The sequence below is a fragment of the Mesocricetus auratus genome, unplaced genomic scaffold, assembly GCF_017639785.1.
Source record: "Mesocricetus auratus isolate SY011 unplaced genomic scaffold, BCM_Maur_2.0 Super-Scaffold_100004, whole genome shotgun sequence".
NCBI lineage: Eukaryota > Metazoa > Chordata > Mammalia > Rodentia > Cricetidae > Mesocricetus > Mesocricetus auratus.
Genome location: NW_024429189.1, coordinates 94,269,148 through 94,281,827, shown reverse-complemented (window position 1 = coordinate 94,281,827; position 12,680 = coordinate 94,269,148). Strand labels below are relative to the sequence as shown.

The window sequence follows — 12,680 nt, the reverse complement described above, 5'->3', positions numbered from 1 at the left end:
TTACGTAGAAACAGGCTGGCCTCGAACTCACAGAGATCCGCCTGCTTCTGCCTCCCGAGTGCTGGGATTAAAGGCGTGCGCCACCAACGCCCGGCTAAGTAAATCATCTTAATTCTTTTGTGTTTCACCAGAACTCTAGAAAGTAGTAAGTGCCCAGATACCTGTTGCCTGCTGGGTATATGATGTTGTGCCATTGTGTGATGAATGAAAAAAAGTATAGTTGTACTCACCTTAATGGAACAACCAGGCTTCAAATAAAAAGCACAAGTATTCCCTTTAGCTTTTTAGAATAATTAGTCATAAGGAAAATAGACAGAGGGAGCATGCACCAAGAAGACCTGAACTAATATGTAGCAAGAAGAAAGGCTTCTATGAACAGATAATATCAAAGATGAAACCCAAGCAGGGGGGTTAGATATGTGGGGGGGGTGAGAGAATAATTTCTGATTCAGAGTGTTGCCTCTGTGATGGTATTAAGAGGAAGGGTCTTTGAGAGGTAACCAGGGCAAGAGCCCTGCCCATGAATGAACCTGTGAATGGGCTTAGGTGTCTCTGTAGAAGGGCTAGACACAGGCATCCTAACTGCCCTCCCATCTTCTCCCACACTCCCTTCTACAGAAGACACAGTGTGGCCACCCTCATCGGACTCCTCATTTCAGAACTTCCTAAAATCAGATGTAGAGACACAGTGAGATCAAAGGGGACAGCTTTGAGCCTCTGCACCCTCCTGGAGGTCAAAGTCTGTGAAAAGTGGTGTTGCCAGCAAATAATTAGCATAATAATTTTAACCCGAATCGATATACTGAGATCAAATACAGTAAAATCGAATTCTTCCTGTTGTGTTTCAGATTTAGTTAGTCATCCAGTGTTGGCCACCTTCCCTATGCTCCTGGAGCAGCCGGACGTGATGGATGCTCTCAGGGTGGGTACCACGTGCCATGATGAAACCTGCGGTAGCCCGGTATTTCCCAGTCCCTGTTCATTGTCTAGCTGACTCAGCTTCATCCTTCCAAGCATGGTGAATATCACTCCCCAGGGGCTACCTTCCTGATGCAGTGGCGGTGGGAGACTGCTGAGTTCAGCACTGTACTTTCCTACCTGGTATGTTCTTCCATGTGAGATGCCCAGGAGGGTGCTCTAAGAACGAAACTCCAGCACCATCGGTGGTCAGTCAGCTGAGCTTTCAGGATAGTCAGGGCTTACATAGCATTTTTAACTGAATTCAGCACACTGTGCTGTCAGAAATAGCAGAGATTGTCAAAATAAACAGTTTGAAATCTCCAGTTTTCAGCTGAATTTGAATTTTCAAAACCACTGTTTTATGTGTCTCAACCTGAAGGATTAAGGTCAACAAAGAGAGAAGCCTTGTGACCATGCAAGGCTCATACACAGATAACATGGTAGGTGCCATGGCCAAATTTGTTTTGGAGGCCTCAGATTTAATGAAAGCAGCAAATGATGATCAGAACTCTGTCTCATTAAAGATCTTTAGGTGAGAGGGACCTAAGGAAAGGCTGGGCCACAGTTTGACCTGCTGACAGGGATGATGTCACAGGTGTGAGAGGCTTAGCAGAAACCTTTTGAGGTAGATTGGATCCGGTTTGGTGTGATGTACATGAAGGGGCTGCGGTGGCCAAGATCAGAGGCTGCATGTGGAGAGCAAGGGAGTGGTGTGCGACCAGGATGCTTCACTGAGGGATGATTCTTGCGGCAGTGCAGAGAGGCAGAACAGCACATGTGCAGGATGTGGCCATGTCAGTTGAAAATGTTGCAGAGTCATGTCATGAGACAGGAAGGCATAGGCTCCCTTTATAGGTTCTTTGTTTTATAGGTAAAAGAATTTTAGAACAGACCCAAAAGGAATCTTGAGGACAGTTTTGTGGGGTTTTATTCGTGAAGTAAACTGTGTCCAGTGTTCTTGAACACAGCTTTCTTGAAGAACATAGTAGATCTCCCAAAGGGAAGCCATGGTCTGGTTACAATCCTATCTCGTGGCACAACCTTTAGAACAGTGGGCTTTTCTGGTTGAAGATGTCTTTGCTAGCTTTAATATCAGAGGGACCTGAGACAGCAGAACAAGAGTATTTTCATATTGGAGTCTGAGAGACCAAACAACAGGACCAGCAAATTGAGGTCTTGGCCAATGCAGGAGGAGGGAGTTGGAAGAGGTAAAGGGCCAGGCCTGCATTCCAAGTCAGGCTTCACAATGGAGGTCTGAGAAGCAGCCTGGGGTAGGGTGTCTTTAGAAAAGGATTGCTTCTCACTCCTGGTGACCATCCAGCATGACGTCATTCTGTAGCTACCCAAGGGTGAAGGCTGATGAAAGCCACCTGGAATGAGGAGCTTTCTCCTTTGCTGTTTGCCCCTCAGGAAATTAGCATTTTTACTGTCTTTGTCTCAAGAGCCTGATCACATTTCATTGGCCAGAACCAGTCATGTGATGCTCTTAACTTGCCGGGAAGGTGGGGGAGGGGAGTGGAGCTAGGCTTCAGTTTGATTCAGAAGGAAAGGATTGGGTCTTGGTGAGGTGGCAGTGACTCCCCGACATCTGCTTTCTATCCCCACCGAGTTCTTCTGTGTGAAATCCTGTACTACTTTCTGTGGACTAAAAGCTAAGGTGGAGTCTTTGTACCTGACTGAAAAACAGTGGCAATTTCCAGACAGTGAGTCTAAGTTACCAAATGGTGTTCACAATGAGCCATATTGTCTTTATAGATTTTCATTTGAAGTATGTGAGTCTTCTGACTTTGCTTAGCTGAGTTCAATTTGTGATTAGTGTTTTAATAATAATGACACCTGACCTGCTGTAAAATGCTGTGGCTTTGGAAGGGTTCTCTCAACCTAAAGGCAGTAGGTACAATTTAATAGGGTGGGATGTCACAGTCCCAGGAGTCAGTAATAACCCTGACCATACCAACACTTCATGGTCAGCCCATCAGCACATCCTTTCTCCAGGGGGTGGAGTCGGGCGTCCCTGTCTCAGCACCATGGAACCATAGGCACCAGGCACTGCCCTGCCCAGGAAGGGCTGAAGCTTTCTGCTTACCTGTTGAGTTAGGTACCATTAGGTAGTTACCTACAGATATACACAAAACTGGCCCTGGACAGTCAGCCTAGAGGCTGGGCACATTCCCCCAGCCTTATGGACTGTCAGGGACTTGCACTGCCAAGGTCAAGTTCATCCTTGTGTGAGATCCGTTGATCTCCGGCTTCTCTATTTAAAGAAGCTTTTTGTGAAGCCTGTGGACAGGCTGGAAATGTCTACTTGCAAACTGACTTTGTCTGTCACATCCCACCCACCCCTTGTCACCAGTGTGTCAGGCAGAGTCTCTGGCTTGGGGTACTTGTCAGGGCTTCCTATTTTTGTTGCTGTCTCACCTTGGAAGTTCATGACTTCTAGGCATTGTGTGTGGTTGGCACAAGCATTTGCCTTACCCGTTCTTTTTGTAAGTTGTTTTTGCCTTGTAATAGCCACAGGTTTCTGAGGTGTCCTTTACCGATGTGCCTGCCCTCCCTGTCAGGCTGGTTCTGAATTGCTGGCAATAGATGCCATTGACAGTGTCACTGTGCAGCAATCCTGACCCTGCCCGTAGCTTTAACTACAGGGTGAAGTTGCAGAAGGTGCTGCCAGGGCTTGTGAGTGCTCTGACTAATACAGCATTTCTGTTTTCATCTTTAGAGTTCATGGGCCGAGAAAGAAAGCACACTAAAGCGATCAGAAAAGGTAACGACTGATTTCCCACGCTTTGTAAGGTGGTGGGATGCGCTGAGGGGAAGGCCTGGCTCGGCCTTATGTGGCTGCAGAAACAGGGTCTAGCCAGGCATGGCTGGTCTGGACCAGTGAGGGGGGATGTTACTGCCAGAATCCACTACACAGAAAGTTCAACGGGCGTTTTCTGTTTAGGACCAGGCAGTGACTTTAGATAGGCTTTGTAAGGCTAATTGTCTCTCCCACAGGGAGGCTACTGTCATCGAGAAAAAGCTGCCATAGACTGTGTGTGAAAGCCCAGAGCTCTGTGTTACTACAATTGTAAGATGAAAAAAAAAAAAAAAGAACGAAAAAGGAAAAGAGCCTAAACCTTGGGGCAGGAGCAGGAATTACAGCCCTGGTGTCTTTACCTGAGCTTCCGCACACTGGAACACTGCGTTTTACCCAGTCTGCAGTTCTGCACCATTCTAGAACAGCAGCGGGTGAGGTGCCGCCTCACACAGACGGTGTGCATGGGCACTCCACATGAGCAGTCGGCTGTGTGCGGAGTTAAAGTCTTACTATCCAGGACTTTAACTCAAAATGAAAACAAAGAAGAGAAGTGGCAAGCATTCTGTAGGATCTAGAGAAAAGAGGACCAAGCAGGAGAGATACTGGGGAGGAGTGAGGGTTCATCAGTCCTGGGGCTTAGACCCTCCCAGAGAGGACCCACCTGGCTTGGGGCTCACAGACTGGGGATCTCAGAGCACCACACTGCCGCTGAGTGCAGAGGGCTCTGGGCTGGATCTTGTTAAGTAGGCCTGATTGGCCTTGAACTCATGAAAAGATGCCTGCCTCTGCCTCCTGAGTGCTGGAATTAGAGGCATGTGCCACCATGCCCAGCCCCATTTCTTTCTGACATTGAGACAGTTCTTTCTGGTATACCACAATCCAGCTAAGTCTACATAGACACCTTGCATTGTGGGGTATGTGTGTATGTGTGTGTGTAAGACTAACGTAGATTGCAACACTTTGGTCTCCTTGACAGAGCACGTGACATGCTCAGTGGCACTTAGGAGACACCCCGGTCTCACAGAGCCGCTGCAGAGTTCTTGGGGAGAACCACTAAGCTCTACTCCACAGTGACTCTCACTCCCAACAGCTCAGAGCCCATTCCCTGCTAGGTCCTCTGTCCTACTCCTGGGTGGCTTTTTAACTGACAACTCACAGGATTTTGCACTTTGCGAGTGATGATTCCAGTCCGTTCATAGTTCCTTTGTGGTGATGTTTTCCCAGCGAGACAGAGAGCTCCTGAAGGCCGAGTTCCTCCTGGTCTACCATGACTGTGTGCTCCCTCTTCTGCATTCAACACTGCTGCCCCCATTCAGATGGGCAGAAGAAGAAACGGAGGCTGCTCGATGGAAAGCCATTGCTGACTTCCTCAAGCAGAGCAGAGAGAATGAGGGTTCCCTGAAAGCTCTGCTATCACCAGATGGGGTTCATGAACCATTTGACCTTTCAGAGCAGACCTACGACTTCTTGGGAGAAATAAGAAAGAACTCAGCCTGACGGTGGCCATGGCTCCTGCTTCCCACTGAACCCCACGAACTCCCATGATGACTTGGCTCAAATAACAGAACCAAAAGAAATGGACTGGTTAGAACTTAGGTCGTATTCTTTTGTGTGCAAATTATATTTTCAAAGAAATATCTAATATTTTATTGTATGTAAAACAATAAAATACATTTTATAATGAATATTGTTATATCTAAGTTTGAATTTTTTTTCAAAACACTAAAGTGTCAAGCTGAAGGTACAGATGTCTATGAAAGCAGAGTTTTTTTTTTTTTATCAAAGACTAATTTGTGATTATCCAAGAGAGTGAAAATATAATTCACCAACTGGGAGGAGATATTTCCAAATCATAAGACTGATGAAAGTTTAGTGCTCAAGGGCTGGGCTCGGTGGTAGAGTACTTGTCTAGTACAGGCCAGGCAGGATTCCTGGCCTCAGATTTGACAGACACATGGGACCTTGGCCTTGAAGAGAAGCACTCACTGTGCCTCTCTGTGAGAGCCCCGTCTGCCCTCAGAGGCCAGCAAGAGTGTGCCAGGCTTTTTTTATGGGCTACCAAACAGCTCCCAAATCATGACACACAGACTTCTCCCTAGTTATGAATTCTCAGTCTATGCTTGTTCCACTAGCTCTTATAACTTAACCTGTTTCTCTTCATCTACATTTTGCCTCGGGACTTTTTACTTTCTTTCTGTGTGTCCTACTCTGTCTGCTACTGGCTGGTGGTTGTCTGGCTGACTCCAGGGATCTCCATCTCTTTCTCCCTCCTTCTCTCCTCTCTTCTCCTCTTGTTCTTAGATTTCTCCTCCAGCCTATTCTCTCTGCTCACCAGCCCTGCCTATCCCTCTCCTGCCTAGCTATTGGCCATTCAGCTTTTTATTAGACCAATCATGTGTCTTAGGCAGGCAAGGGGAAGCAAATGCAACACATCTTTACATAATTAAACAGTTAAAGTAATATTCCACAAGTAAGGGCCTGTTAACGACACCTTTCTGCCCGTCACTCTAAGGCACACTTCCTAGATGTCTCCTCTCCCACCCAGGGTCTCTCCAGAAGCTGTTCCCTGGGGACCCTGCCTGGTCTGATGTGCACAGGATCTCCAGGGACTCTGTCCTACCTAGCCCTTGAGTCGCCCCTCCCCCAAGCCTCCTGGAGGCCCATTTTGAAGGGAACCTGAGACCACCTCACCACCACACCCACTGTAAAGTTAGGTTTTTGTTTTAATTATTTGGCTTATTCTCGGCCTGGGCTGGACATTTGGGATGAAAATAAATGCTGGCGAGTTCCTTTCCCTGGATGTAGGGCCGGGAGGAAGACAGCTTTCAGAACTCTGAGGCTGTCTCCCCTGCTCATTAGAAGTGGTCAGGACTTGACACCTGACACCTGTCGACAGTTTCGTGGTTTTTGACACATGAGGAAAGTGGACAGCCACAGCCAATTTGGGTGATGCTGGGTCAGAAAGGGAGAGATATGGCCAGTCAGCCTGAATATGGGGGGGGGGGCACGGGCGCAGGGCTGGGTGACGCACCACACCCCTACCCGTGAGAAATTCCTCATTTTCAGTCAGTGGAATCTTGTTTTTTCAGCAAAACCTCTCTTGCTTTTTAAATGTCACTTTTTAGCTTCCAAAACAGGAAACGGTTGTCAAGGAGCCAAAAACATCCTGGCAATAGTCCTGGGGCATGTGTGTCAAGAAGCCAGGCTCAGCAGCAGGCTGAGTTAAGCCTGCAGGGGAGAGGAGTGGTGGGACAAGGCAGGCCAGGACAAGCCTTCTCCCCAGAGCCTCCCAGGAAGGTGAGGAGGCTCCCTACAGCAGAACCGTATAAACTAAATCACAAGGCCTGTTCTTCCTCAGCATCTTTATTGCTGCCTTTTAGAGTGCATATGTGTGTGTGTGTGTGTGTGCATGTGTGTGTGTGCATGTGCTCGAGTGTGCATGCATGCACAAATGCATGCATGTATACATATGTGTGTGCATTCATGCGTCTGTGTGTGTGTGTGTGTGTGTGTGTGTGTGTGTGTGTGTGTGTGTGTGTGTGTGTATAATGCTCAGAGGAAAATCTCAGATGTCAGTCCTAGACCACCTCGTTTTGGGAGGGTCTCTTATTCTCTGCTCTGTATACTAGGCTAGCTGGACTATGATCTTACTGGAATTCTCTCGCTTCTGCCTCCCAACTCAATTTAGGAGTGCTGGGATTACAGATACACAGTGCATCAGATTTATGTGGGCTCTAGGGATCTGAACCCAGGTCTTACATTTGCACAGAAAGCACTGTACTCACTGAGCTGTTTCCTCAGCCCCTCTGGCCACTGCTCGAGTGTTCTAACATCAGGTCTGCTGGGGTCCCCAAGTCTAGGTGCTTGAGATGATGCTAGAGGGCAGGAAGTCTCAGACTTTGGTTACTCCATGGTCTTGTGGATTCCTGTGGAGTCTCCAGACTCTACAGCATCCCTATGAGCAGGGCAGCTTTGCCTGCCCATCCCAGGAGCATCTCGGAAAGCCAGCATCTCAACAAAGCAATAGGGAGGCAGAGCTGTCACCTGGGAGCTTTTTCTGTCTCTAGTGTGATAGGATATCCTCTGCAGGGTGCCTGCACTTCCTCTTATGCACAGCATCCCAAGGCAGGGGAGTTCTCTGGCAGTCACAAAGATCAGCCCTGTTGTTGGCTCACTGCTGTGTATTCTCTTTCCTCAATACAAAGAGGTGGGGACAGGACCCTACTTCCTCAGGTGCCTGCACATCTGAGGGGTGTCATTGTGTACTCCCTTATTTATTCAGAAGGTTGCTGGGGCAACCACTATCCTACCAAGCTGAGTGCTATCTTACGGCATGCTCAAGTAGCCAGTACCCACATGAAAGAACCTCAAAAAGGAGGGCACGATGGTTGTGAGGTCCTACACTGGTGTCTCATTTTTGTGACATTTAAATTCTAACAGTTTGGGCTGTGACCATAGCTCAACTGCTACACAAACAAGAGGCCCTGAGTTCAGTCCTCACATAGAAAAGTGCCAAGTACAGCAACAGCATGGAAAATGCTGCTAGCAAGGCCAGTGTAGCCCACTTGGTGAACTCCAGGCCAAAGAAAGACTGTCTCTAAAGGCAAGGCAAGGTAGGAAACACCTGAGGATGCCCTCTGGGTATCATGTGCATACACTTGCACGCTCAATCAATTCCAGTAGTTCCATAACTGAGGCATTAATGGCCTCATGGCAGCGCAGCCAGCAATATTGTACCATAAACATTCCTGTCGGGGCACTCCCTTTCTGAAATGCTATCTGACCTTGGGGCCTTCTCAACTCCAACATTCACACCCCAAAACCATTTCCGTACCACATAAGCCGGATAGCACTATCTGTTGAAATTTAGCTGAGCTCCTGGTATCTGGTACAATAATCAAATCAACTTGGGGAAGGAGGAGTAAGGGATAAGTGAATGACCAGGGCAGACCCGAACTGCCACACAGGTAGGACACTGGTGGCCTATGGCGTCTGACTCAGTGGTGACTGACACTGAGTGAGGGTGTGTGGACTGCAGGCAGTAATATAAAACGGAAATTATTAACAGGATGCAGCTCACACTCGGGACTTTGATAACACACTCTGCCATGGTCTCTCTCTTACGCTCTACAAGGCAGCTTGGACCTTACCCTGTTCATCTGCGTCTAATGCTGCCAGCAAAGATTAATGAAGAACTTTGTGCTTTCTCAGAGGTCAGCCTGGAGACAACAAAATATCGAGAGGAGAAAGGTGAGGAGAAGGAAGAGAAACTGGGAGAGGAGGAGAAGGGAGGAGGGGGAAGTGAGGAGGAGGGAAAATTTCTCTCTGAAGTCTTTGATTGGAGAAATGAGAGAGCTCATCGTTCAGCACATTCGTTGGGGTCCTCCGTGTTGCCAGGCAGTGTTCAAGATAGCACAGTGGTCAGTCATAGAATACTCCCACTCTCTTGCTCTCCTGCTCTCCTGAAGCCCATGGCCTAAGGGCGGCCGGGGGCCAAGGGTCAGGGACAAACAGGGAGTAGTAAATAAATGGGAGAAACTCCCAGTGAGTGTTTACAGAGAATTCACTCACTCGCTCAAGCCAAGGTTAGTCTGCCTTCTCTTGCCCACAGGGTGGAGCTGAGACCCTTGATCTGGACCCAACAAACACGGTGAGTGAGGAACAGGGGAAGACAGGCAGAATTCAAAGTATTACCTAACTGTTGGGGGCCTTTGCTCTCCCTCCTTCTCTCTGTCTCTCTCTCCTCCTCTCCCCTTCCCTTTCTCATCTCTTTGGTAGGTTTTATTTGGTTGGTTGGTTGGTTTTTGTTTTTTCTGAGTTATGGTTTCGCTCTGTAGCCAGGGAAACTCACTCTGTAGCCTAGATAGGCCTTGAGTGACGATCCTCCTACCTCAGCCTCCCAAGGCCCAGGGTTGTAGCTATAAACCACCAGACCCACCTGACTTTCCCATTTTCTTTCCCCTGCTACCTCCCAACCAGGACACAGAGGCCGTCTGAAACCCAGAGCTGGACAAGGCATGCAAAGACGTCTCCAAAAGCAGCCTTCAGTGCCTGGCCTGGTAAGCAGAAAGAGCCCAAGGGACCAGAGAGCATGCGTAGCGCTGCGACTAAATGACTGACAGAGGAAGATTAAGGAAGGAAGCGTTTCCTTTGTTTGGGCTCATAGTTTGAAAAGACAGTCTGTCATGACAGGGAAAGCGTGACTGCAAGGGCATAAGGCAGATGGCCACGTCGCATCAGCAGGTAGGAAGCAGAGAGAAGAACGATGGTGCTCAGCTCATTTTCCCCTTTTATTCAGCACAAGACCCCATTTATGGCAGTGGCACCACATTTAGGGCAGGTCTTGCCACCTCAACCGACACAGAAACTCCCTCACACCCGTACCCAGAGGTGATTTGTCTCCTGAGTAGATTCTGGCAAGATGGCCATGACTGCAAACACTGAGTGATTGGAACTCCGGTGACATGGAAAGGTTGGGATGTCGCAGGCCCACGGCCTAATTATGTCTTATCCTGTCTCTCAGCTTTAGTCCTTAAACAGGCATTTCCTTGCCCCTTCTATGTCAGGCCTAACATCCTGTGATTAGTAGATTAAAACCCTTTTGGGATTTATTAAGTTAGCAGACCCCTAGCTTCCACCAACTCGGAAGCTGAGGACATCCTGAGACGGCATCTGAAGCCTGAAGGAGAGATTCACTTCTCTGCTGTTTCCACTACAGAATTATAAAATTACCTTGACTTATGACTTTCTTTGTTCTGCAGCTATAAGACTTCGTGAAACGTGGAACCTGGGGGTACATAGCTCTGTGTTTCCTGGGCCATGGGCACTCAAATTTGGGTCCAGAACAAACGTTTGTTATTCCCTTTGAGGTGAAAGCTGTGTTTTTATATCAACACCTCTCCCGCCCCAGCGTCTGGGCGCTCACATTCTCATCCACTTCAGTCTCACTGTGGTCTTGGTCCTCAAGATAACAGAGAAAAGAAAAAACTGGGTTTACCCAGAAGATCAAGATAAAGGTGGAAATTGAGGTCTTCTGGCTTCTAGAAGGTGTTAGATCAGAGCAGAGAGGTTGCTCAAAAAGATCACCCACCCCATAAGATAGTTCATTTGAGAGGAGACTGGAAGAGTGGAGGAAGGGAGGCTGTGGTAGGGATGTATTTTATGAGAAGAATTAAAAAAGAATAGTCTGTATGACCTGAGTACACCCCAAAGCTAACCATAAACAAAACACGAAAGAGCTAGAGCATCCCAGGCTGGTTGTGGGTTCAAGGCCAGCACACCACTGCAAAACCTTCAAAACTGAACCAACACTGAAACCACAGCCCAAAGGAGACACAAAGATCACTGTCTGATAAAACAAGACAAAATATTAATATTCAATATAAGATTTAAACAAGACTCAGATCCCAGGACTCCTAATGCCCATGAGACAATCCAGAAATCACTTCATTTTTGAAGATCGGAGAAAATACCAACATCTGTAAAAACAAAAGACAAGAAGAAATCCAAGCAATAACAAGTCCAAGACAGTGTAGCTCCTGGAACTGAGGCATCAAAGCAGCTATTATAACTGTGCTCCAGGAAGGAACAGCAAATTTACCTGTAGCTAGTGGAAGACAAACCATCTCAACAGGGAGCATAAGATGCAAACCAGAAATCAAACTGAAGTTTAGAAAGATAAACTGCTCTAAAATGGCAAGCCTCCATGCTAACAAACACATATACACACAATAACAGTGCGTGAAATGGAAATACATGCAAAAATGTTACAGAATCAACTAAGCAGGCTCATAGGGGCTCAGTCTGAAGCAGCAATCATGGAGCCTGCACAGGGCTGCGTGAGGCCCTCTGCATTCATGCTGTGGTTGTTTAGTTGGTGTTTCTGTGGGACTCCTAACAGCGGGAGAGAGGGTGTCTCTGACTCTTTTGCCTGCTCTTGGGACCCTTTCCTCCTCCTGGGTTGCCTCATCCAGCCTTGATATGAGGGTTTGTGCCTAGTTTTACTGCATCTTGTTATGCCGTGTCAGCTGATACTCCTGAGAAGCATGCTCTTTTCTGAATGGAAATGGGGGAGGAGGGGATCTGGGGGAGAGGGCAGTGGGGGCTGGCTGGGAGGAGTGGAGAAAGAGGAGGCTGTGGTTGGGATGCATTGTATGAGAGAAGAATAAATAAATAAAAATATTTCCCACTTCAGATGAAGAAACCTTATCACATGGTCCCTTTCTCACTTGCCCTGTGAGGTGGTCGTTGTATTAGAAACGTACAAGTTAAAAAAACATCACCAACAGTACTACAGCTTTTGCTTTCAACCATACTTTACCCAGATACTTCCCATCCATGTCTCTATTGCTTCATTTCTACTGTCTTAAGCTTCCTATTGGAATAACCTCTTTTGCCAGAACTTTTGTGTGTGTGTGTTTGTGTACAGGGACTCCTACCCAAGTGCACAATGTGCATGTGTGTACATATACTTATGCTGGCTCTGTCATGCACTGCCATATTCCCTTGAGACGGTACCTCTCAGTGACTCTGGAGTGAGGCTGGCATCCCCAAAAGCACCAGTGATGCTCTGGATCTGTGCCAGTAGTATTTGTTTACGAGCTGCTCTAGAAGTACTGTGTCCATAGTTAATGTCACAGTGGACTCAGAACGAATAGTTTCTAGGCCAGGGAGGTGGCTCTACAGGTAAAGACACTTATCCCTACAGCCTGACGACCCTAGTTCGATCCCTGGAACCGGTGTGTAACTCTTACTCCACCCTAATAGGCTTCCCACTGCGCCATGTCAGATCAAAGGGGGCCGACAACCCCAAAGAGTGGTGTGGTGCCTGTCCGTGACATTCAGAAAAGGTGGTGAGAGGTGAGATTCCAGGAGAAAATGGTGGCTTTGGGACCATCCTGTCAGCAGCATAGGGAGGGAC

At 47.7% G+C, this 12,680-nt stretch overlaps 1 protein-coding gene and 1 long non-coding RNA gene across 7 annotated transcripts in view; both read left to right on the top strand.

Annotated features, from left to right (window-relative positions):
* The window catches only part of Nphp1 (nephrocystin 1), a 43,881-nt gene extending 38,436 nt beyond the window's left edge, over window positions 1-5,445 (top strand). For all 6 annotated transcript variants that reach the window (XM_013112417.3, XM_013112416.3, XM_005068596.4 and 3 more), the window contains exons 18-20: window positions 849-922; window positions 3,680-3,724; window positions 4,985-5,445. In XM_013112417.3, the coding sequence (XP_012967871.1) occupies window positions 849-922; window positions 3,680-3,724; window positions 4,985-5,257 (392 nt within the window). In that variant the 3' untranslated portion in view covers window positions 5,258-5,445. The remainder of the gene's footprint in view (window positions 1-848; window positions 923-3,679; window positions 3,725-4,984) is intronic.
* Window positions 5,446-9,145: 3,700 nt separating this feature from the next.
* On the top strand, window positions 9,146-10,504 carry LOC121140508. Its single transcript, XR_005877384.1, has 2 exons — window positions 9,146-9,410; window positions 9,740-10,504. It is a non-coding gene; the product is annotated as an uncharacterized LOC121140508 (long non-coding RNA).
* The last annotated feature ends 2,176 nt before the right edge of the window (window positions 10,505-12,680 follow it).